The sequence below is a fragment of the Loxodonta africana genome, chromosome 16, assembly GCF_030014295.1.
Source record: "Loxodonta africana isolate mLoxAfr1 chromosome 16, mLoxAfr1.hap2, whole genome shotgun sequence".
In the NCBI taxonomy this organism is placed as follows: domain Eukaryota; kingdom Metazoa; phylum Chordata; class Mammalia; order Proboscidea; family Elephantidae; genus Loxodonta; species Loxodonta africana.
The window spans coordinates 37750327-37777052 of NC_087357.1; the positions used below are offsets into that span (position 1 = coordinate 37750327).

At 38.5% G+C, this 26726-nt stretch overlaps 1 protein-coding gene across 4 annotated transcripts in view; it reads left to right on the forward strand.

Annotated features, from left to right (window-relative positions):
* The window catches only part of BLNK (B cell linker), a 95937-nt gene extending 72413 nt beyond the window's left edge, over positions 1-23524 (forward strand). For 2 of the 4 annotated variants that reach the window (XM_064269539.1, XM_064269540.1), the window contains exons 10-18: positions 2557-2629; positions 2973-3000; positions 3999-4041; positions 6390-6474; positions 6933-6964; positions 10016-10092; positions 10877-10960; positions 15527-15682; positions 19783-23514. In XM_064269539.1, the coding sequence (XP_064125609.1) occupies positions 2557-2629; positions 2973-3000; positions 3999-4041; positions 6390-6474; positions 6933-6964; positions 10016-10092; positions 10877-10960; positions 15527-15682; positions 19783-19902 (698 nt within the window). In that variant the 3' untranslated portion in view covers positions 19903-23514. Of the gene's footprint in view, positions 1-2556; positions 2630-2972; positions 3001-3998; positions 4042-6389; positions 6475-6932; positions 6965-10015; positions 10093-10876; positions 10961-15526; positions 15683-19782 lie in introns of all 4 variants that reach the window. The other 2 variants (XM_064269538.1, XM_064269541.1) reach the window with 2 other exon arrangements.
* The last annotated feature ends 3202 nt before the right edge of the window (positions 23525-26726 follow it).

Consider the following 26726-nt stretch of genomic DNA (forward strand, 5'->3'; position numbering starts at 1 on the left):
ATCAAACAACGTATTGCATTTGGCAAATTTGCTGCAAAAGACCTCCTTAAAGTGTGAAAAAGCAAAGACATCTCTTTGAGGACCAAGGGCCACATGATTCGAGCCACGATATTTTCAGTAGCCTCATCTGCATACAAAAGCTGGACAATGAATAAGGAAGACCGAAGAAGAATTGATTCCTTTGAATTATGGTGTTGTTGAAGAATATTGAATATACCATGCACTGCCAGAAGAATAAACAAATCTGTCTTGGAAGAAGTACAGCCAGAGTGCTCCTTGGAAGTGAGGATGGTGAGACTTTGTCTCACATACTTTGGACATGTTATCAGGAGGGACCAGCCCCTGGTTCTGGACATCATCCTTGGTAATGTAGAGGGTCAGCAAAAAAGAGGAAGACCCTTGACTAGATGGATTAACACAGTGTCTGCGACAATGGGCTCAAATTTGTCAATGATTGTGAGGATGGCGCAGAGCCCAGCAATGTTTCGTTCTGCTGTACATAAGGTCACTATGAGTCAGAACCGACTCAATGGCACCTAACAACAACTATTTGAGGAGGCAGCTCTTCCCCAGTCATATTTTGAGTGCTTTCCAACCTATACCAGACAATGTTTCACTGCTATTCATAAGGTTTTCACTGGCCAATTTTTTCAAAAGTAGACGGCCAGTTCCTTCATCCTGGTCTGTCTTAGTCTGGAAGCCCCTGACACTGTCCACCATGGTGACCCTGCTGATATTTGAAATACCGGTGGCCTAGCTTCCAGCATCACAGCAACATGCGAGCCACCAGAGTACAACAAATTGACAGACGAGTGATGTTGGAGCACATTAAAAGATTCAAAAAGTAAAGTAGCATACAGTTTTAGCCTGATAAGTATATTGATACACGTAAGCTGGGCTTACAAAAAAATTTCATTGTATTAACTAACTACAGAGATATTTATTAAAAAAAAAAAAAAAAAAAAAACTTCCTCCTGAAACATTGCACAAAAGCTTTATAGACAGTTATTTTGGTGTCACCCCCTCTGACTGCACCCCCCCAAACCCTTCTAGTAATGCCATTGACTAGCTGATTAATCACAGTTGGACTTATACTGCGTATTCAGATAATATTTCAGCTTGTTGTTGTTGTTAGGTGCCATCAAGTTGGTTCCCACTCATAGTTGACTCAGTGCAACAGAACAAAATACTGCCTGGCCGTGTGCAATCCTCACAATCATTGCTATGCTTGAGCCCGTTCTTGCAGCCACTGCGTCAATCCATCTCATTGAGGGTCTTCTTCTTTTTTGCTGACGCTCTACCTTACCAAGCATGAAGCCCTTCTCCAGGACTGGCTCCTCCTGATAACATAACAAAAGTACATCAAAGTCTTGCCATCCTTGCTTCTAAGGAGCATTCTGGCTGAACTTCTTCCAAGATAGATGTGTTTGTTCTTCTGGCAGTCCACCGTATATTCAATATTCTTCGCCAACACCGTAATTCAAAGGTGTCAATTCTTCTTCAGTCTTGCTTATTTACTGTCCGGCTTTTGCATGCATATGAGATTATTGAAACTAGCATGGCCTGGGTCAGGGGGCACCTGCCTGGAGGAGGCAGCCAGGAGATGCTGAGGGGGGCTGGCTTAGCTTCTGGCCTCTCCCTCTCCAAGCCTACTCTTTATCCCCATGGTGAAGATCTACCCTGTTCTCTCCCACTCTCCTCTCTCATAATGATCACCTGGCTTCTGTCTTCGGGTAGAGGTAGGAAACGTTGGGCCCACGGACAAGGCTCTCTTAGTCCCTTCTGTGACTTCAGAAGATAAGATTTGGATGATTGGTTCACTTTGTCCATTTGTGCAATGAGCAAAGGCCCCAAGAACGCAGAGATGAATGAATGAATATCTTCCAAATGTGAAATTAAGTGTATGTATTTAAGTACGGTTATGAATGAGCAGTGCCTGTATGTGTATGTATCATGGGTGGTGGATTTGTGCCTCTGTCTCTAGGCATCTGTGCAGTATGTATAGATGCAATTGTGAGCCCTTGGTTTCCTCTCACTTGTTACTGTTGTTAGGTACTGTCAAGTCAATTTTGACTTATGGTGACCCCATGTGACAGAGTAGAACTGCCCCATGGGGTTTTGTAGACTGTGATCTTTATGGGAGCAGATCACCAGGTCTTTCTCCACTAAATCACTGGGTGGGTTCAAACCACAAACCTTTCTATTAGCAGCTGAACACTTAACTGTTGCTCCACCAGGGCTCCATCCCCTCTCACTGAGCCCTCAGAATTAGGGGCTCTGGACTTGCCCCGTGGGGTAAGGAGAAAGTTAACTAGAAATTTTAAAATGGAGTCCCTAATCCACATCCTGGTTTTGAGCTTATGAATTGATATCTTAAAAATGTTTCATCACATTTGTTTTTTCCAATAGCTTCAATGCAACTGCCCATATATATTTAACTGAAAGCTACAAAAAAATGTGCATGTATTTCCATGCCTGCCAGAAAGGCCAGTGTCACTGTGACCATCAACCTCAGATTCAAGACTTGGAGCCTGACCTGTATATATGTTTGTGCAGGTCGAAACAGCAGGCCCTGGGAATCCAAGTTACCTTCTTCACCTGCAGCGCCATGCCCACTGCCAAGGGCTGGGTAAGTACCTGTTGCAGAGAAGAAGCCGAAAGAAAGAGGCCCGAGGTCACCAAGTACTTAGTAGCAGAACTAGAACAACGGCTTCGCTCTGCAGACTCCCTGGTAATGGGTGTCCCCATTTATCCCAACTAACCCCTTTCCCTTTCTGCCAGAGGGCTCCATCTGAGGTTAGGAGGATCATAACTAAATCCTGCTCCCATCCCTCTCCACTGTTCAAGGATAGGCTTCCTAGACATTTACACCACTTTCATAATTCTTGTTTAAATTTGAGAGTGAAATGATAAGTGGTCAGCTCCACTTGTTTTCATTGTGGTTTAAGAAAGATAATCTCTTTATTCCACAGGAAGAAGCCAGCTACACCACTGAAGATAGTAAGTTAATTTTTCATTTAAAAGTGTTTCATATTTCCTACAATGTTTATTCTCATCCACTTGTTTCAAGTTGAAAATGCTTTCATCTAAGATGAACACAGCAATCTTAACAACTAAAGTTGCTGGCCAGATGGTCCAAGAGAAACTTAAAATACTCAGTTAGCCAGGGAAGATGCTGCTTAGGAGCGTATCCTCGCTTGGTCCCAGCAGCGTTGCTGAGTGTGTGCAGCAAATCAGAGACTGAGGCCAGGGTCCCTGCCTCCTACCACATCTGCCTTCCCCATGGGAACCTGCACCTAAGCCCATGTATCCAGACCCCATCCACTGACCTGGGAGGTAGTGGCTGGCAGCTACGTATCAGGCCCACGTAAAACAAAAAAAAAGAAAAACAAGCCCATTGCCACTGAGTCAATTCCAACTCATAGCGACCCTATAGGAGAGAGGAACTGCCCTACAGGGTTTCCAAGGAGCGGTTAGTGGAATTCGATTGCTGACCTTTTGGTTGGCAACTAAGCTCTTAACCACTGCATCACCAGGGCTCCCAGGCACACATAGGCCCAACTATAGTCAGAGAACAGTGTACTGGGGCTCCCTCATTATGAAAGGAAGCCCACCTTGACCTGGTACCTGCCATGCAGCTTAAGATTTATACTCACTTAGCAAGACCAGATGCTAGAATCTTACTACATAGGCACTATTGCCTGGGCAGAGCCCAGTCGTCATGGTATCCATCAACCCCATTGACAGAGCACAGAGGTCCCTAAACCAAGACAACACTGCCCCTGCCATGAGACACTTCCAGCCAGTTGTCACTAAACCAGTTGAGCTGGGGGTTATGTGCTTTTAATTTAACTGTTGTTGGGATTGAAAGAACAGCTACGCATCATATAAAAGTTCTCCCAAAATACTTATCTTAATAATATTGCTTTGACTTGTATTTCCACATTCAGCTGTACTGAATATCATTGCCTTTTTTTTTTTTTCCTGTATATATATAGACTCCGATTGCCTCGCAACAGAATGCATCAAGTGTTTGTGAAGGTAAATCTATATGTTATTTTGAAAGACAAGCATGTCTCTTAAAGTTGGTTTCATTAAGGATTTATATATAAATGTATTTCTAAATTTCTTTCATTATAAGCTATTGTAGATATGAAACTCAACTTTCTAAACAAAATGGCCTTGACTCTGCAATGAATAGTGGGGAGCAAAGCAGACCAGAACCTGAGCTTACGGGGTAGGGTCTTTGGGATAGCCTACAACCTACATGCCAAGAAACAGTATAAGTGGCCCTACACAGATGTGAACAAACACAAATTTAGAGCCATTCCCATATCTGAGAACTAATTCTTCAGTTAAGGTTATGAATTTTTTTTTTACTCTGCTCAAATGAGAACACATTATTTTGCTAAGTTTTCAAAGTTCAAATGTCTATCCTCTTAGTGCATTTTTAAATGCTTTCCTTCCTTTGTTTTATCACCAGTCAAAAGCCTCACACACATTTTCCATTAGAGCTTTCCCACTTTAAATTGTATTTGAGAAATACTGGGGAAAACCCCACAAATCTCAACATTTAAGACATTATCTAGCAATTACACTCCTTTACTCATCTAACCCCACACTTGAAGGCACCCAATCTTCAGATCTTATAGTGAGTGTTCCTCTCACCATCTCCTGATTGGTACGGGCATCTCTACAACAGTGTCCTGATTTCTCTGACTCTGAACAATGGATGATTTCTGAATGTGCACTGCAACTCACTCTTTCTGCTTTCATTGCTCTTATGAGGTTTTTCCACGTTGTTTCCCACATCTTTTTTCGCCATACTATTTCATTCCTTTTCTGCTGATTTGCTTTCTTCAGCCTTTCCTTTGATGCTTTTGTCTTCTTGCTCTTCCATTTCTTGTGCTCTTCCATGCCTGCTGATCAGGGATGAAGTTATAGTGGAGACTCAGGGCCTCTGAGCTACTAAAAGAAGTAAGTATAACCCTGTGCAAACTTCAAGGCTTTGAGAGCCCCAAAAACCAGGAGAAAAAGAATTCATGGCATACCCCAGGCTGTTTAGGTACATGGTGCCCCCCTCCCAAAGGGCTCCCAGTACAGGGCCTTGGCATGCTTTCTCTTTTGTTCCTTATTCCAAGAACAGAAGCAATGGCCTTCCAGACCCCAAGAGGGGGAGGAGTCTCTTCCTTCCCTGGGAAGGAAGCCTTCAGGCAGCAGAGGCCAAGCAGGTTTAGTCAAAGCTCATTAGGCTGTTGGGACTAATGTGTTTATTGTCCCTCCTTCTGAAATTACTAAATTGTAGAGTCATGAGCAAAACCTCTAACAAGGCTACTCAGGGTAGCTTATCACGTATTCGAAATATGATCTTCCTAACTTCTGGGCACCACAACAAACTCTGACGTGTATCTTACTGTTTATTTAAATCTTTGAGTTCTTACTACTTTTATTCCTTTTAGGTTCCTATAGTAGGAGATAAGGAGCCCTGGTGATGCTGTGGTTAAGCGCTTCTCAGCTGCTAACCAAAAGTTTGGTGGTTCGAACCCACCAGTCGCTCCACGGGAGAAAGATGTGGCAGTCTACTTCCATAAGATTACAGCCTTGGAAACCCTATAGGGCGGTTCTACTCTGTCCAAAAGGGTTGCTAGGAGTCGGAATCAACTCTACAGCAAGAGGTTTATAGTGGGAGATCAATAGGTCTCAGACGTTCTTCATTGCAGGAGACACAGCCATGGGCATACCCAGATTTTAACATACCCCCAGAGAGTGTTAATGGTTCAGTAGTAACAATCCACTATGGGCTTCAACATAAATTTCGTACATTTAGGTTATGTGCGTTTCCATATGTACTGGTTATAACTCTATCTCTTCCCCTCCCATCCAGGAAAACACAGTGAAATGCAAGTGAGATCAACACCACTATAGGGATAATGTTGAATTTGCTCCAATTAATTTTTCAAAAATTGGATCATTCACAAACTATTACTTTATTTCTTATTAGTAACAAATTACTCATACTACATCTCACAACTCATCAAGGCACACCAGGGTGTTCTAACACTTGTGTATGTGTGTAGTGTGTGTGTGTGTGTGTGTGCGTGGAGACATACAAAGTTGAGGGTGAGGTATTCAGAGGGTAGCTAAAACTTGCTCATCTTCTGCTCCCACTAGTACTCACACACTTAAAAGTCCAGTCCCTACAAGCTCAGTCCCTAATAGCACAAACATCACTAGACTGACAGGTGAACAAGCCAATGACATCTGGTAAAAGGCAAGTTTCCAGGAAGACATCGGACGAAATTTGGTCCTTCTCGGATGATAGTGCTGGGTGTGGGGGGCAGAGACAGATATTTCACTCTAATCCTAATATGAGAATTTTCCTAATCCAGAAAAACCTATCCCTGCTGAACGTCACCGAGGGTCTAGTCACAGACAAGAAGCTGTGCAGTCACCAGCATTGCCTCCTGCCCAGAAGTAAGAACCTTTTCTTTTCAAAATACTAAGTTGCTGCAGGAATTAACACTCGCCTTGTTCTCCTTTTTTGTTCTCCCACATAGTGAGCTGGTTTATAAATCCTGTAAAGATCTGCTAACTGCTTTGTAATTAAATTTTAAAAGGTGCTAAATTAGTAACAATTTTACTAGAGTGGCAGGGGTCTAATATTCAGACTCCCCCTAATTATTGGGCTTAACTAAAATCTAGTATCTCAGTCAAGGCTCCTCCTTTTTTAAAATTAAGGAGAAAAATTTTGCTTATATTTAAGGTTTTGGTTCCTCTCCTATCTTTGGATATGTTTCATTGGCCATTTGTCTTGACTTCTTTGTGACATGCCTGTTCAGAGCATCTTCAGTGTAAACAAGTCATATTTATTCACATGGTGCTTTAAAAAATGGTGCTTTACCCTTTAGTTAATACGAAATCATTTCTTTCAGACAAATTCATCAAAAACCCATCCCTCTGCCAAGTAAGTGCAACGAAGTCATGAACAGCGATACCAGGTAGTGGTTAAGACTGGGTCTTGGCATCTGACCTATCTGGGTTCTAACACCAACACTGTCACTTCCTAGCCTATTTCCTCATTTGTAAAATGGGGTGAAGAATCAAGAATATTTATCTCACAAAGTTGTTTGGAAAAGTAAATATTTTTTAGATAATTTTTACTTTCTTTTTTAGTACTGATTTAATATCTCTACTGGTTATATATCTTTTTTCCCCCCCACAAAAACAAACAAAAAAACTATTTTTGAAGTTAAAAGATTAACTAAAACAACATATGGGAAGTTCCTGGTATAGTGGTTGGAACATATAAGTTCCTCAATAAATGATAGCTATTTAAATTAAAGCTAAAATACATTTTAATTGTCATACAATATCTCTACAAAAGGCACCTGAGAAGAGAATTTGGCAAATATCTGTATAATTTTCCCGAGACAAAGCGACCATTGCTCTAAAAGTATGTGAAGCAGATTAGTCAGGTTCACAGAACGTAACTGTCTAAACCCAGGTTTGCTTTCTACTCAAGGTAGGAAAACAAACAAAAAAATCTACCTTACATGGGTAATTTAGGAAATATCCCAAAATAATCAAGATTAAATTAGTTTCAATAAACAGAATAATCATCACATAAAAAAATATTTATGTGCATGTATACTAAACACAAATCAATCTTTAAGGTTTTAATTAGATTTTTGATTCATCTTAAATAAATGAAACTTTTACTAGTTTTTTATTCTGACAATACAAAATCAAGATGATTTTCCTATAGAAATTTGTCAGTATTTAAAAGCTTCATTATACATTTTTTTGTTTATCAATCCAAGCCACTCTTTCAGTTGATAAATATTTATTAGCCATCTGCCATGTGCCAGGCACTGGTCTAGGCAGAGGGAATACAGCAATGAATAAAATAAAGTCCCTGCTCTCGTGGAGCTTAGTGTCTACTAAAGGAGACCATCAGTAAAAAAAGAACACATAGGTAAATAACATAACATCAGGTAAATGCTAAAGAGCTGTGAAGAAAACTAAAGCAAGGGGGCAGAGTGTGGGGTGTAGAAAGTAACAGAGGCAGTGAGAGCTGCTATTTTAGATAGGGCCGTTAGGAAAGGCCTAATCTGTAAAAGGCTATTGTAAGGATGAAATGAGCTAATATATGGAAAACAGAACAAGCCTGGCACATATTTGGGGCTCCGAAAATGTAAGCCATGTGTGCTATACCAACCACCAAAACTCAGAAACCACCAGCTGCTGTATGCTGTGTGTCTTGGGAAAGCCTGAACACCTACTCACCTTTGCCGCTCCCATCTGAGAACACCATCCCCACTTAGGATAGGCCCTCCCTTCAGGTCCAGTCTTGCCGGGCCTACCAAGCCTACACAGCCCACTGCTGTTACAATGGTGCCTTCCTCCTTTGAATGTGCAGGGCACTCTCATCTGAACTACCTGATTATCATGCACCTGTTCCTATCTGTCATAGGGTCGCTATGAGTCGGAATCGACTCGACAGCAACGGGGAACAGGTTCTTCCTGCAGACTTTCCCATATTAATAAATGATAACTCTGGTCACTCTGGCCAAAAACCTTAGAGTGACCCTTGACTCCGTTCTTTCACACACCTCCAGTTACTCCTTCAAAATCTATCAGGAATCCAGTCATTCTCACTACCTCCATTGATGCCAGCTCTTCCAAGCCACCATCAACTCCTGCCTGGGTTTGCGAGAACACCGAACTAGCCTCCCCTCTCTGTTGTTGCCCCTTCTATCTATTTCCAGCACAGTAGCCAGAGTGATCCTGTTAAGAGACAGGTAGATCATATTAGCCTTCTGTTCAAAACCCTCCGAAGGCTCCCCATATCATGCCTCATTAAAGCTCAAGTCATGATAAGGGTCCCCCAGGTCCTATAAACATGGTCCCCTCCTTGCCTCCTGTATGACCTCATCTCCTTTTTCTTCCCCTTTCTCACTGCACTCTAGGCATAGTGGCCCCCTTGCTATTCCTCATACATGCCAGGCACGCTTTTGCCTCAGAGCCCTTGCACTCACCATTGCCTCTACCTAGAACATTCTTTCCTCAGATAGCCATACGCCTCCTCCCCCTCTGCTGACGCATCTTACCCAAACATTACCTCAAAGCCTTCCCTAACCAGCCTATTTAAACTTGCTGCCTGCCCAAGGCTATTCCCAACCTCCTTCTTTGTTTTATTTTCCCCATAGCACTTATGACTGATAGTGTGTATATAATTATTTGTGTTTTATTGTCTATCTCACCCCATTTAAGCTCCAGAGGGACAGGACATTTTGCCTGTGATGTTGACTGCTGTATTTCCCCCAATGCCTTGATCAATGCCAGGCACAAAATAATGAATGGATAAATACAACTAAGTATTTTTTCTATTGCATGTGTCTCCATATCTACACTATAAGCTCCTGGAGGGAGTTTATGCCTTAAGGCAGCAATTCTCAAACATTTTGTTCTCAGGACCCCTTTAACACTCTTAAAGTGATTGCAGACTCAAAGGGCTTTGGTTGATGTGTTTCTTTCTACTGATATTTAATGTACTAGAAACTAAAACTGAGACATTTAAAAATGTTTATTCATTTAAAATAATCGTAAACTTATTACACATTAACATAAATAATATATTATGAAAAACAACTATATTTCCCGAACAAAAAATTTTAGTGAGGAGAATGGCTTTATTTTACATTTTTGGAAATCTCTTTAATGTCTGAAGTATCAGAGACAGCTGGACTCTCATATCTGCTTTTACATTCAATCTGTTGTGATATGTTATTTTGGTCAAAGTATATGAAGAAAATCGGGCTTTGCACAGATTTGTAACTGGAAAAGAAAAGACCTTGTGAACCCCCTGAAAGGATCTTGGGGACATTCAGAGCACACTTTGAGAACCACTGCCTTAGGATTGTGTGTGACTGTGTCCCCTGCAGCACCTGCTACAGTATTACAAACATTATTCAAGAAATTGTGAAAATTAATTGATATTTCAAATCCCTTTCAGGATTTCCAGAAATGGGAAGCCCAACTGTGGATGGACCATTACCCAGCTTTTCATCTAATTGCAATTTGTCAGAACAGGTATGAATGAACTACAGGTAAGGGCATGCCCTCTGATAAAAGAGAGCATTGGGTAAAGCTTGAGAATAGAGTCTGTATTTTAAGTCAGTTTGTGAGTTACCATTTGCTGGTGAGTATAGAATCCTTTTTTTTTTTTTTTTTTTCCAGTGACTAAGACTTTGCTCCATTTATTTCTACTTGCATTCCAGGTGCCTTGAGTAACAATTCGAGTTTCTTCAAAACTAGCAAAGTGTGTTGTCTTCATTATTCTTCTTCTCACATAGATTTTATTTAAACTGTAATTTCCTCAGGATAGATCTGTGGAGGCTTATGATACTAAAACGTATATTACTTTACAGTTTAAAAAGAGAAAATCTAAGCTGCAGCTTTCTGAACTGTAAAAGAGGGATGACATCATCTGTCCTTGCCTTCAAAGTAGTTGAATCAAATAAGATAACGTCTGTGAAAACACTTTGCAAACTAAAAAGCACTCCACAAAGCAACAACGAGAGAACAATGGAAAGACAGTTCATAACTTATTCAGAAGAAAAGAATAAATGGCTCAGGAACCTAGCGGAATTTATTTGTTATGTCCAAATAAGACAGCCAAGGCCAAATGGGAAAAAAAGTCAATTATATAATTTTTACGGTCAATCAAAGGAAGCACAAAACTCATTTTCCAGTTACTGATCCCAAATGTAGTTAGGCCTGTCTTAGTAATGCAAAGTGAGTCCGTTTCTCATACACAGAAGTTACTGAGTTTTTATGGCCCATCTCATGCCTAACAACACCCTCTATTTCACAGGAAGCTGAAGTTTACTGTAAGCCATGGTATGCTGGTGCCTGTGATCGAAAATCTGCAGAAGAGGCATTATACAAGTCAAATAAGGTTTGACCATTTTTCAACCCCATATAGTGCCCTCAGTCTATAATAGGCCCAGTTGTTGTCCTTATAGTATGCTAATTAAAATAATTGCAACAGTTATGAATGCAGGGATCTTTTTCCCTTACTCAAGAGGGACCACCATCCTCTCCATCTTTGTTCCTCCTTCTCATTTCTACTTGTCCTTTCATCTCTCCAAGGATCCACAGGCTCCGCTGCTCCCCAAACAGTGCAAGAGAAGTAGGCTTCAGGGGTAGGCTCTTTGTAAGGCTTGGTGCTACATGAGACCCATGCAGGAGTGAGAAGTGACAGGCTATTTTGGATCATTGCATGGGATAAAAGATTTGGGTCAAGATGGCAAAAAAAGACCTGGAAGCAAACTTTTGGAGAGTCCAAAGCAACCACATAGGAACACTGGGGACAGTTTGGACAATCTCACTCTAGTCTGGGGTAGACCCAAATGATCCCTCTACACCAGAGAATTTTCTTACTATACACATGGCTCTCAGTTTTTTGTTTGTTTGTTTGTTTTGGCACCCACGCTCCTTTAAATGTTTTTTTCCTCTTTTCTTTGCCAAGTGCCACTGGTTTATAAATTTTCTCTCACATTCCTGGCAATAATAGGTAATACTTCTTTGTCCAGGGTTATATATTACCTCTACCATGTGTCTTTAGTGCTACTGGAAATTAGTGGTGGTTCATCCAATTCATTCAACAAACATTTACTGAACAACTACTGTGTCAGGTGCTGTACTTGGCACAGAAGATTCACAAGTAATGAGACATTCTTTCCTCTGAAAGTACTTACAGACAAGTAAAGAGAAGAATGGTACAGAGAATTCCTGTTTTATCTCTTAACCAAATTTGCCAGCTGCTGGTACTGGTGCATGAATAGCTGGGCCAATGGAATTGGACAGAAAGGCCAGAAATGGACCCGACTTCATATGGAAATCTAATATATCCAAGGGTAGTATCTCAAACCACTGTTTTAATTTAGGTGTTCTGTAGTATATTTTAATATCTGGTAGGGCTTGTCCCCTCTTGTGGCTCTTTCTGAAGCTAGACAAATTGATACTAAAATTCATACGGAAAAATAAGCATGCAAAGCACTGAAATGAAAGAATTTTTTTAAAATTAGGAGTGAATGTAGAATTTTGTCAAAGGATTTTTCCACCTTTTTACAGAGATAATAAAAAATTACTTTTCTCCTTAGATTAATGTCATAAATTATGTTAATAAATTCCATATTATTGAACTTTCCTACTTGGACATGATATATTATTCTCTTAATGTGGTGTTGAAGTCTGTTCAGTAATATTTTATTAAGATTTTTGTATCCAGAGTCATACGTAATATTCGTTTATAATTTTATTTTATTGCTCTATGATGTTTAGATATCGATACTATACTTGCCTCATAAAAACAATTTGGAAATCTTCCTTCATTTTCTATGCTCCAAGATAATTTATATAGCATTGAGACTATCTGGTTTCTAAAGCTGGCAGAATTTCTCTGTAAACCATCTGGATCTGGTGCTGTTTTGTGGAGTAGTTCCTTGATAACTTTCTTCTGTGTAAATTGGTCTGCTTAAGCTTTATATCTCCATTGACGTTGATTTTGGTAAACTATTTTTTTCTAAGAACTTACCCATTTCATGTAGGTTTCCACAGAGGTGAGTATAGAGGTGCAAAGAATAGTCTCTTCTGGTGTTTTAAAACTTACTATCAATAATTATTTCTTCCTTGTCATTTCTTATTTTATGTATTTGTACTTACACCTTCTTCATGATTAAATTAGCTGTCTATTTTGATTTTTTCAAAGAACCAGAATTTTTATTTATTAAATTGATCTGTTTTTGTTTCTTTTCTCCTTCATTAATTTCTACTTTTGTTTTTATTATTTTCTTCTTTGCTTTTTTTGGGGGGGTTGCTTTGTTCTTTTTATAGCTTTATGAAATGAAAATTTAATTCATTTATTTTAATTCTTTCTTTTTTATTGATATAGGCAATAAGTTCCCCTCAATCACCACTTTAGGAGTATCCTATAGGTTCTGATATGTAATGGTTTCTTTAACATTATTTTTGAGAAAACCTGTAATTTCTGTTTCTGCTTTCCCTTTAACCCAACCGTTGTGTCATAGAATTTTTTTTTTTTTTAATATCCACTTGGAAGGGCTTTTTTGTTTGTTTTAATTTCATTTTTTTATTTCTAGTTTTAGTCCTTGTGATCCGAGAATATTGCTTGTGATATTTCCATTCCATGGAACCTAGATATTTTGGGTGACCCAATATATGATCAATTTTTTTGTGAGTGTTTCACAAGTGCTGAGAAAAAGATATTTTCTCCATTATCAAGGTGGTGTTCAATATATATCCGTAATATCTGCTTTACTGATTATGTTGCTTAAATCTCCTATATCCTTACCTTTTTCCTGGGGGACAGGGAGGTCAGCTTAACCTGTTTTGTACCAAGAATGGTGTATAAAGTCTATTATTCATGTATTTCCAGCTGTTTCTCCTTGTTACCTCCTGCTTTATTTGGTAGTTACTATGCCATATTCTCATTGTGAATTATGACTTTCAGCATTATATAAAGTAGCTTTCTTTGGCTCATTTAATGTTTTATATCTGGATCACATACCCTTTTTTTTTTTTAATTGTTTTTATTTTCCTGGTATATCTTTGCCAATTCTTTTATTTTTAGCCTTTTTTTTTTACTGTTTTTGTGTCTCTTGTATATAGCATAGAGTTGGGTTTTGCTTTATGAGACAGTTCAAAAATATTTGTTAATAAGCAAGTTAAGCTCATTCACATTATTGATATGACTGATAAGTTTAGTCTTAACCTTGTCATATTATTTTATGTTATTATTACTGTTATGTGATTTTTATTGGGTTTCTTTCTCTGTTTGGAGAGAGTTTCTCTTTGCTTTATGAAGTGTCTTAATTGTTATTTTTTAATTTTTCTTCTGGTATTTAGACAGATTTGTATTTTTTCTTCTAGTAGTTATCTTGATATTTACATCTTTTACAGTGCACTTAAACACTTTGCTCGTTTAATGTTTACTGTCTGGTCTGTCAGTTTTAAGTGGTGTCCTTTCAGATACTATCTATAAAACAGTCAGTGATCTTATTCTACTTTTCTTCCTTCTCCTCTCATTTTTTTTTTACTTGCACCCTTGCTACTTTGTCAGAACATACAGCATTTTCATGCTGTTCTTCTCCACCCTTGAAGTCCTAGCTGTACAATTAAATATATTAGATGCACTACAATAGTCCTTTCACTGATTTCTCCCGTTATTTCTGTTTGACAAAGCTCACTGCAGTAGATTGTCAGGAAGGACTTGTGTTTACAGTATTTCATGAGTTCTTGTACATTTAAGGCTGCTTTGTCACAGCCTTATACTTGGAGGAAATCTTGGATTGAGTTTTTAGAAGCATTGCTCTGTTGTATTGCTGTATTGCTCTGTTGTATGATGCTCTTGAGAAGTCTGGTGCCATCCAGGGCTGATTGTCTTGCCCTTATATATAATTTGATATTTTTTTTTCTTAAAGGCCCTGCAGACGTTTCTTTGTTTTAAAAGTCTAATAGTTTTATCAGAATACATCTCTGAGTTGATCATGCTGAGGTCAGGTAGATGTAAGCCTTTTCAATATGTAGATTTAAGTTTTCTCCTATTTCCAGTAAGCTTTCTTAAGTAATAGTTTCAAAGAGTAGTTCCATTCCTTTGTTTTGGTTTCCTTTTTCAAGAACTCAAGCGATATATGTTTTGGACTTTTTCTTTATTCCCATCACTGTCTCTCTGACCCTATTGTACTTTTATCATTTTTTTTTTAATCATTTTTCTTCTCTCTTGGTTGTGTTCATACCTTCCTTCAATGTTGTTTATAAAATTTTCATTTGAAGGTATTGTCCCATGGGCATCTTGTAATTTCTTCTTCATTTCTGAAATAGATTTGTGCTTTTCTTCAATTTCTTTCCTGAGTTTAATCAACTCCTGTTGCATTTCTTCTTCCTTCTTTTTGTCCATAATTTTTTAATTTGTTTCTGGATTAGTTTTATAAAATATTTAATTAAATTTGGAGTGTTGTGTTACAGAGTTGTTTTTTTTTTTTTTCCTGCTTCAGTGTAAGTTTTTTTGGTGAGTTTTTATCAACTGAAGCATTTTGATTCCCAATTTCTGTTTTCATTTTGCAGAACTTTTGAGTGGAATCTGTTTGCTTTTTCTATTCATAGGCAACTGGTAGGCATGGCTCCTGGGTCAAGAGTACCCTCTAGGCTTGATCCTAATGTGTCTCTTCACACATATCTAAATCCTAAAGCATATTATCTTACTTATCACATCATAAAGCTAGCATTGAACTCACTGAGGATTTTCTACATATATTTTCTTATGTCATATATTTTGCTGATGTCTTTTTCTTGGAAAATAATAAGCTGTAATCAATAATAAAAATTATGTAGCTAGATAATTATCTTTTGAATGTAATATAAGTATTCTTTATAAAATAATTTGTAACCTATGGAAATATGAATGAAACTAACCAAAATTATGCTTTTCTTTTTTCAACAGGATGGATCATTTCTTATACGGAAAAGCTCTGGACAAGATTCCAAACAACCATATACATTAGTTGTATTCTTTAATAAGCGAGTATATAATGTTCCTGTGCGATTTATTGAAGCAACAAAACAGTATGCTTTGGGAAGAAAGAAAACTGGCGAAGAGGTCAGTAATTTCTCTTTTAGCTAAACTCTGTAAATATGTATTGAGCACAATAGCATCATACTGTATTAAGTGCTAGGGATAAGAAGAAAGGATACAAGAGTACTTGGTCCTAAGCTTCCATATATCTCATAAATAGAGAACAACAGGTAATACTGTGTTCAAGTAATTTATCCTATGGGAGAACCAAAACAGGGAAAGAGTGGCGTGATGTCAAAGTTACATGCTGGTCCCTTTCATTCAGCTACTTAATGGGGTCAGTCTGACCTAGGATTTTACTCCAGGAGACATATAAATCAAGGTTAACTATCAAGCAGAATTAAGGTTTAAAGAATCAAAGTCAGGAGCCAGACTCCAAAATTAATACTTAGAATCTCAGCTCTGGCACCAAGTTAGGTGATCAGGGAAAGATCCGGAGGAGACAAAACCTGTTGAGTTGAAACATTGGATCATTGCCTTTGGGCCTGAATGAGCTTAGGGACCTGCAGCAAAAAAAAAAAAAAAAAATCTTATGGGTCTTAAATACTAACTGAACATGAACTTCAGCTCCTCTTTAATCTTGACCAAACTCAATGCTCACCCTAGGCCAGTTTAGCCAGCCTGTCCCTGTAGTGAAATATGGGCTGGAATAATCCATGAATGCTCCGTAAAGGGAATGATACGTCTCTGGTCTTGAATGATGGGCTACATTTGAATAAAAACCCATTGTCATAGAGTCAATTCTGACTATAGCGACCCTATAGGACAGAGTAGAACTGCCCCATAGAGTTTCCAAGAAGCAGCTGCTGGATTCGAACTGCAGACCTTTTGGTTAGCAGCCTGAGCTTTTAACCACTATGCCACCAGGGCCCCACATTTGAATAGGTGGACAGAGATATGGAGGAGAGGAGAAGAAGAAAAGACCAAAAACAAAGTTCAAGTTAAGAAACACTTATTTTCAAGATTTCCCCAGGAAAATTATACCCAGTCCAAGCCTAGCACTTGTTAGGAAGTGTCTGAATTGTTAGAAAGTGTCATAATTTTTCAAATGTCTGTCTTCTCCACTAGGTGAAACCAGTGACTACGTATTGTTCATCTCTGTATCTCTAGAACAGCACAGTGGTTGGCTTCAATGAATGTTTGATGCTTATTAAATGAATAAATTATTGATTGAGTGATTACAGGCAAGAGAATAGCATTTGTAAAACAACTGAAAAGGTTTTGTGTCAATGCGTGTGCTCTTAAAGTCTCAGATATTTAGAAAATACAAAATTCTTGAATCTGAGAACATTGGTCAAGACCAAACTAGGGTTCTAAAATGTAGATTGCATTATCATTCAACACCAGTTCAACTGTACCAGGCCTGCCTACTTTCTCCTACTCATAAAAGCCCTCATTCTCACTGAAGCCTTTATCGTAAAAGTCTTTTTAAATAAATGTTCCTCAATAGTAAAAAGAATGGTAGGAGATGGTGGTGATTCTGGTAGAACAGAATGATATTTAGATGGATGATTTCATTCTAAAGCCTCCCTGGGCATCTAGCTCTTCTATAAAAGGCTAAAGGGGAGAGCCTGTCCTGTTTAAAGATCCTGACATCCTCCCACATAAATTTGGAGCTCCAAAAGGGATTCTGGACTTTCACGTCTTTCTAGGAAGCTCTGATAAAGAGCAGAGAGATTCTTTTGGCCCACAGATTCCTTATCCCCACTTCAAAGTAAATAGATCATATTTGTTTTTGTTTTTTGTTTTAACTCCATTCCCAACATATCCAGCCTATGGACACCAAAAGAAGTACTGTATTCTTCTTCTTTGTATTGAATAATTTATTTTGTGTGGTTGTTGTTGCTGAAAATATACATGGCAGAACACAAACCAATTCTACAATTTCTACACGTACAATTCATTGACACTGATTACATTCTTCAAGCTGTGAGACCATTCTCAGCCTCTTTTTCTGAGTTGTTCCTCCCCCATTAACTTCACTGCCCCCTAAGCTTCCTATCTAACATTTTGAGTTGCTGCTGTCAATTTGATTCCATACAGATAGTTCTTTAAAAGAGCACAATGTTCAAAGTAGACATTCTTTGCTAATTTAAGCTAAACTATTTCTGTTTAAAGATGACTTCAAGGGATATTTTTGGTTTAAGGGCAATAGTTTTGGGGGTTCATCCAGCCTCGATGATTCCAAAAAGTCTGGACTACATAAGAATTTGAAATTCTGTTCCATATCTTCCTTCTTTTGATCACTATTCTTATTCTTACAGTGGTATCAAGAAGCACTGACAGAGTCAATTAAAATTCTTATTTTAATAATCCCTTAGTAAAAAAAAAAAAAATCATGTCTCCCATATACTTAACATATGAATGGAAAATGAAAAGTTTGGTTACAGGAGGTCAACCATGTGGATATTTGGAAAGTCTGGGTATTTGTATTTGTGTTTGTGTGTATAGGTAGAAAAAGAAGCCAGTTGATTAAATATTTAACTTTCCATGTAGCTGTTTCAGCATATGTAGATACAGTATTGAGTAATCTTACAGCTTTGGCAACTCTCTATTTTATTAACTGTGAGATTTTGCGTTATCAAACAAGTTGCTTTTCTGTCCAGGTATAAATATCTCAAACACACTGAGTTAGTATAGACAGGAAAAAGAGAACTGAAGGAAAACAACAACTAAGTTACACACAATTCTTTCAATTAAATCACAAATACACTTCAACCTTACTCATCACTCCCTGCTTCAAACATATCAATCCCCAAACCCTAAAACAAAGCAATACTCAAAAATATTCAAGGACTAGAGAGACAGAATGAGACTTTGTGTAGGTATAGCAATTCTCTCCTTTGCTTCCTGGGTTTAGAACATACTTTTCCACTTGGAATCCACTTCAAAGGGGTCACATGTAAGGGCTATGTCATTTCCCGGTCCTGCAGTCTATATATTTAACTTCCAACACCATTCAGTAAAGACAGATGCAATGCCAGAAAAACATAATTAATGTCTTGCGGTATTTATCACAAAAGGATTTCATTGGGAATTGCAACAGGGTTGAATGACTGAAGAGAAAGAAAGGAATAAAGACTAAAAGTATTCAGAAATTCCTGTCTCTCCCCTCGACCTAATATTCATGTACCCATTTGAAAAAAAAATTGATGAGTATTCTGAATATTTTACTTTATTCAACATATAGATGTTTGGAAGACATCCAAATAATTAATACAAGCTTTTTAAAAACTTGTATTCCAGATATTTAATTTTATTCAAAAAGTTAAAAGAGATAATAAAATTAGTGATAGTAATTGCTGAATTCATGGCACTGTTGAAAAACAATGACTGCTTTTTAAAAAATGACTTTAAATGCATTTCTTCGGTGACTGTGACCTTGTCCCACATTTGTATAATCAATGCATTTCATTTCATGGCCTGTGTTAAATTTATTTTCTCTTTAATTTAAAAGTTAGATCATTTTTACTTTCAGAAAGGATTTGGATAACCTTAAATAAAAACTCATAGACAACAGGAATTAAAATACAGAAAAATAAATATGTATGGCGAGAGACTGGCATGAAATAGTTAATTAGGCATTCATTTTGTTCTAAGCTTACTGGTAGCCAAAGCAAAAATGGAAACATGAGGATTTATAAAGTTTTCATTATTTGTTAAAAAAAGAAGAAGAAAAAAAGAAACTTATCTGACAGTAAATTTAAGGGAGAATTTATTAGATCAATCCTTTTATCTAAGAGTTGTATAACATAGCAGATAATCTGTGGTTTGTCAAAAATTCAGGAAACATAATTGTATGACAGTTTCACATTTGACCCTAAATAAAAAGCAAAATATTACATTATAACTCAAGAATTTCTACAAGAAGTTATGCTAATTGACACTATCAGTTCCATTTTTAGACTTATTGAATATGGGAAAAGCCAGGGCCTGTCACCTAGAAGGTTACAGCCTTCATAAAACTAGACTTTTTTAGGCGATGTCAGCTGGTACTAGTAACTTTGGGTAACTTGAGTAAGTGGAGAAGGTAGATCTCAACCGGGCTTTGAAAAATGGGAGGAATGGAGCTCGAAGTTAACATAAATGTCAGTGTATAATTCACCTATGTTTTCTCGCTCTAGTACTTTGAAAGTGTTGCTGAAATAATCAAGAATCACCAACATAATCCCTTGGTTCTCATCGACAGCCAGAATAACACAAAAGATTCCACAAGACTGAAATACGCAGTTAAAATTTCATAAAGAAAAAAAAAATGCAGGTCCGCATCGTTGATTCAGACACTTTCCCAAACTTTCTACTTTGGATAAAAAGTCTCAAAACTTCATATTTTGGATTATGAATAATCCAGTAAGAAAACAGAAGATGGAGGCAACTATTAAGGTGGTCATCCTTTTTTTTATAAGATGGTCACATGAAATTGTTTTATCTATTGCCTGACATGATGAACTGTTAATATTTGATGAGGTTGAGTTATTATTCTACTAATAGTCTCCAAATAAATCATTATTTAAAAAAAACAGGTGTACAGTATTTTGAGTCATGTGAGAAAATACCACACTATTTTCAAAATAAGAAAATAATATTCTTGGATAAAACAAAGCTGCTAAAAATTTAGGCCACCACAATGGTCACTGGTGCACTAATGTAGCTGGGATGTCTACTGTCAATGCTTGACAATTATGTCTTGGTTAAAATTTTAATGTGCAGAAAATCAAAATATTATAAGTAATATATGATATTTGTAAGTAGCAGACAAGGAAGATGTAATAGTTCCTTTTTTGTGACTGCCCCCAACCATAGGACATATATATGGATATGAACTTTCTAGAAGTTATTGCTCCAGACTGTGTTGTTAGCTTTGCTTATTAAAGATGATTATACCCTCTTGTATCTGCATTTTTTTTAAATGAACCTAAACTTGACATGAAGTTCAAAGTGGAATAAGAGCAAAACCAGTTCCTAGGGAAACATATCACAGAACAAGAGCAGAAAAACAGACATTTACGAACACTAGGGAATAAAAAGGATACCATTGTGAGCAGCCCTGTCCAGAAATGTATTATACTCTGTAATATGGAAGTTTTTTTTTTTTTTTAACTGTATACTTTAGACAGCATGGAAACTCTGGTGGTGTAGTGGTTAAGAGCTACAGCTGCTAACCAAAGCAGCAGTTCAAATCCACCAGGTGTTTCTTGGAAACCCTATGGGGCAGTTCTACTCTGTCCTATAGGGTCACTATGAGTTGGAATTGACTTGACAACAAAGGCTTTTGGGTTAGACAGCACTGAAATGATAAAGCAGCTAATTAAGATAAATTCAATAATTAAATAAGAAGTACACTGATCACTGAATAAGACAGCAATGTCTGAAGGAGTTGTGAAAGGCTAGAAGGTAATGATTTTAGAGTAACTCACAGACTGACTTGGAAAGATAATTTTTTTTTAACAATTTGTTTTATTTTGTTGTTGTTGAAAATACACACAGCGGAGCATATACCATTGTAACAATTTCTATGTGTATAATTCATTGACATTGACTACATTCTTCAAGTTGTACAACCATTCTCATCCTTTTCCAAATTGTTCCTCCTTCTTAACATAAACTCACTGTTACCTAAGCTTCCTATCTAACCTTTTGAGTTGTTCTCGTCAATTTGATCCCATTCAGATAGTTCTTTAAAAGAGCAGAATGCTCAAGGCAGACATTGTTTACTAATTAAGTTAAACTAGTATTTGGTTTAAAGAAGACTTCAAGGTATATTTCTGGCTTAAGGTTTAAAGATTATCTCAGGGCAATAGTTTCTGTGTTTCATCCAGCTTCAATGGCTCCAGAAAGGCTGAATTCTACGAGAATTTGAAATTCTATTCCACATTTTCCACCTTTTGATCAGAATTCTTCTACAGAATCTTTGATCAAAACATTCAGTAACAGTATCCAAGCACCATCCAGTTCTTCTGATCTCATGGCAGGGGAGACAGTTATTCAGGGAGGCAATTAGCCATACATTCCATATTCTCCTCTTATTCCTGACTCTCTTTATTCCTCTGTTGCTCCAATTGTTGTACCTTGGATGGCTGCTTGCAAATTTTTAAGACTCCAGGTACTACACAACAAACTAGAAGGTAGAACAAAAGCACTAAACACAGTATTAGGCCAATTAATTGAGATGTCCTATGACATCATGACCCTAAACCTCCAAATCAATAAACTAAATCCCATGAGGTATTTGGTTGTACATAAGCAGTCTCAGCAGCTGCTCTTTTGTTGTTGTTGTTTTTATTGTAAAAATATATATCACACAACATTTGCCAATTCAACTTTTTATAGATGTATAACAAGCCATGGTGTTTCTAATCGCCTCATATGCATGTTAAAGGGGGACAATCAGTAACGAAGACTGAAGAAGAATTGATTCCTTTGAATTATGGTGTTAGCAAAGAATAGTGAATATACCATGGACTGCCAGAAGAACGAACAAATCTGTCTTGGAAAAAGTACTGCCAGAATGCTCATTAGAAGCAAAGATGGCAAGACTTTGCCTCACTTAATTTCTACATGCTATCAGCATGGACCAGTCCCTGGAGAAGGACATCATGCTTGGTAAAGTAGAGGGTCAGAGAAAAAAAAGGAAGACGCTCGGCAAGGTGGATTGTCACAGTGGCTGCAGCAACAGGCTCAAGCATAACAACTATTGTGGGAATGGCACAGAACTGGGCAGTGTTTCCTTCTGTTGTACATAGGGTTGCTATGAGTTGGAACCAACTTGATGGCACCTAACAACAACAATAACGTATTGACATCAATCACATTAATCAGTTGTGCTAGCACTACCCTTAATCAGTGTGAATTTTCCATTAAATAAACAGAAATTCAGTGCTCCATGACCAATAACTCCCCCCTTTCCTCTTCCCTCCCATACCTGGTAACCACTAATAAACTTTTGTCTCTATAAATTTGTCTGTTCTTATATTTTTATATAAGTGAGATTATACAATATTTGTCCTTTTGTGATTGACTTATTTCACTCAGCAATCCATGCTTTAGCATGTATCACCACTTCTTTTCTCTTTCTGGCTGAGTAGTATTTCACTGTACATACGTACCACATTTTGTTTATCCATCCATCCATTGATGGACATTTAGGTTATTTCCACCTTTTGCCTATTGTGAATAGTGCTGCAATGAACACTGGAGTACATATGTCTCTTCGCATTGCTGCTTCCAAGTCCCTTGGGTATATTCCTAGCAGTGGAATTTCTCAATAATTCTATTTTTAAATGTCATATACTTTCATGATTACTGCCTATATACTTTTGACAATGAAATTAAATATAAATAGGCTTTAGATATTTTGTATGGGAAGATATTTTTTTCCCTCTTAGAAAAACAGTGGAATCATTTAGAATGTACTAAAAAGGACAGCCTGTAATTTAAAGGGAACTGGGTTAATTTTTTATAGTGTGAAGCATTGGCTCTCTAATTTAATCCTGTTTTCCTCAGGGTTATATGGGATTTTTTTTTTTTTTCTACTTAATCCCTCCACCACCACAGTGACCTGGCTCCATGACAATCTCTTTGGCCCCAACCTCAGTCTCCTCCCCCAGATGGCCCATTCTAGCTAGGCAGAGGAGCACAGCCATAGCATTTTACTAGTCCAACAAACTGAAAAACCAAACCCACTGCTAGAGGCCTTGTAGGGCGAAGTAGAACTGCCCCATAGGGTTTCCAAGGCTGTAAATCTTTACGGAATCAGACTCCCATATCTTTCTCCTGCTGAGTGGCTGGTGGGTTCAAACCACCGACCTTTTGGTTAGCAGACACGCACTTTACCATTGCACCACCAGGGGTTCCTTACTAATCCACTGGGGGTTGATATTCAGCATTGCTGGGGTGGATTTCTTGGAGCAGAGGTTGGGAGAAACACTCAATCTAAGATGCCGCCACTTTACAGAAGAGTTAACTGGAGGGTGGCCCTACCTGCTTCCCTAAACCCTCTTTTGTAGGTGGTATAGGCTTCATGATGAGACCAGGAAAACCTTCACGAGATCTCAATGGCCTTGCCTGTGGTTTTCAATGCTTGACAAACAAGTGGTTTTGCATAGGGAGATTTCCAGGTAAGATGAATGGCAGGAAATGAGACATTAGCCAAGAAGAAGTATATTGTGTGGCAACTGAAGAAGGAAACAAACCAACTTAGTTCCTGTTTTGTTTCTGTTTAGAGAATGTTCTCTCTTTTCTATCAGTGGGGATTTTGCAAATAAGCTTGCAGTTGGGGTATTAAGAAGGCTGTTCAATTTATTCAGACAGACAATGGAAATAGGAAGGCTGGGTCTTTGGGCATCAGAAGACTGTATTGTGTTATAATGAGTTTGCCAGGGAAATGGTTTGGACACCCTGCACTCTGGAAGCAAAACCACGGTTACTGCATCTGTGGTAGGCTTGCATTAAAGAGTCCAAAAGAACAGAATGCAGTGATATGAAGCAAAGAGAGTGCCGCATGACCCATGATCTTAAAGCAGGACTGAAACCCTGTCTCTTAAAATGGCCTTAAGAAGCCATATAACTCAGCCTCTATTACTAAGCAGGGCTGCATGGAAATCACTGAAAGACCAGCCTCCTAGCAAGGTTAGTTGCACTAAAGGCCCTTGGCACTTGGTGGCTGTGTCTAACCACAAGGTAAGCTAGTTCTGTGACTTCATAATTAAAAAAAAAAAATTAAACAGGTACGAATATCCTACTTTTATCATTTACCAGTGTGGGACCTTGGGCATGTTTTTCACCATTCTAAGCCTCAGTTTCTACATTTGCAAAAAAAATGTCGTAGAGGAAGTACCACCAAAATGCTCCTTAGAAGTGAGGATGATGAAAGTGCATCTTGATTACTTTGGATATGTTATCAGGAGGGAAAAATTCCTAGAGAAGGACATCATGCTTGGTAAAGTAGAGGGTCAAGGAAAAAGAGAAAAACCCTCAACGAGATGGATTCACACAGTGGCCGCAATAACGGGCTCAAACATACCTACTATTGTGAAGATGGTGCAGGACCTGGCAACATTTCATTCTGTTATACACAAGGACTCTATGAGTCAGAGCTGACTCGACTGCACCTAACTTCTTTCTGGTAATGATACAAGAGTTAAATAAGCTAGCATATGTTGAGTGCCTCCTCTTCTCCTCCCCTTTTGGAACTCCAGTTACATGAATGTTAGACTACTTGATGTTATGGAGGTGTGCTGCTTGGGTCTTCCTTCAAGAAAAAAAACTTGGCATTCAGGTGCAAGAAGTGCAGTTATTGTACAGCCTCTGTTAGTACCTTCAGAATCTACATCAGGTTTTGAGCTAAGTCCATGCTGTTCTTGGGAAGTCCTCAGCCTGGCCATTTCTACCCAACATGGGACTCCTGTCATGGGCAATCTTTAATCTGAAGCCCTTTTCGGGTTGGCTGATTTTATCAGAGAGGTATGACAATTTGAGGCTCTCTGTGCCCAATTCTGCTTCCACCCGCCAAAACTTTTCATTCAACAGTATCAGATCTGCTTCATGGTCTGAAAGATTTTCTTGCACAATCCTGTTCCCTCCCCCTTAATCTTTCCAAGGCATTACCCCCCGATAAATCTCCTGCACCCCAAACTCCATCTCAGCATCTTCTTCACAGAAGACTCAATTTAGACAGTTGGTACCAGGGGTGGTCCAAGAAAGCAGGTAGTAAGATTGAGTTTTGGAACCAGATTACTCACCACATCGCTGGCAAATGAGAATCCAATCTCAGGGTTATGTGAGGCATGGAACATCCCCGGTACAAAGTGTGACCCAGTTGCTGATCTGTAGTGGGAGAGAAAAAAAAGCTGAAGACCAAACTCAGGATTTAATAAAGAGTTGCTGAGCTGCAAAGAAAATTGAATGCTAAACCAAGACAGGTCTGCCGTGCCAAGGTCAGGGTCCCAATTCAAAAAACCCACCCTGACAGATGGGATGAGGACATTTGGGCGAATTCCACCGATTATCTGGCTCTCCAGACTCCTCTGGGCCCTCAGAGTCTGTAGAAGTACTGAGAGGGGCAGCATGGGAAAGAGGGTGTACAGAGGGTATAGGCCTAACAACTTGGGCATTATGGTATTGTTTTTACCTAGCTTGCATAGTTAACTTTTACATACGCCAGTGATTTTGTGATTTTACAGTTCCCTCCTCCTCCCCTTGCCTTTGTCTTTCCCATGATCCTATAAAGTTTGAAATCAGCCTATGTGCCTCTTTAAGAAGTAGGCAGCAAGTGATACATCTGGAGGAGAAAGAGACTAAATAAAAGAGCCAATCTGGTGACTGGAACTAGGATGGCCTTAGAGGATCTTTGAGAATACTCACAGAAGGTCAATTTGTCTGGAACGCAGTTATCATGCTTACTTCAGAGAGGAACTAACAAATTTCTTGAGCTCTTCAGACCCAAAAGCCGTCCCTATCCTCTGGCCTCCAGGAAACAGATTTTGGAGGAGTCCATTTCCCTCTGTCTCTTGTGTACCTGTATACAATAAAGACCCTCTTGCTGCTCACCCCACCCGTTTCAGTACTGGCTTCTGCAGCAGGTGGCTCGAATCCGTACTTTGCGGTAACAGTGCCCCTTTCACTAAGAGCTGCCATTCTTACTCTGTGTGGAGACACTGCAGAGGCCTCTCCCCTACAAAGTAAGAGAAGCTCCCCTCACGAAGGGAATTCAATATACTGGAGTAAATATATTATGTGAAGGCAAAAATATTGACCAGAGGATTATGTTCCAAAGGACCACTATTCATTAAAAAGCCATCAGATATACACTGATGGTAAGAGACAGGAGCATCTAAGAAGTTCAGTGGTGGCCCATCACTACTGGCTAGAGCTAACAGTGGCTAGGGCTATAGTCACAAATTGTGGCACAAGGATAGTAGCACTTAATTATCACTTAAGGGCACTCAATCATCTTCCAGTGAGCTTTTCATCACCCTGCAGACCACTTCCCATGAACTGGTCTCAGCCCACCAGCCATCATCAGTGAATTTCATTCAAACACACTCTGGACTCCAGCTTGGCCATAACC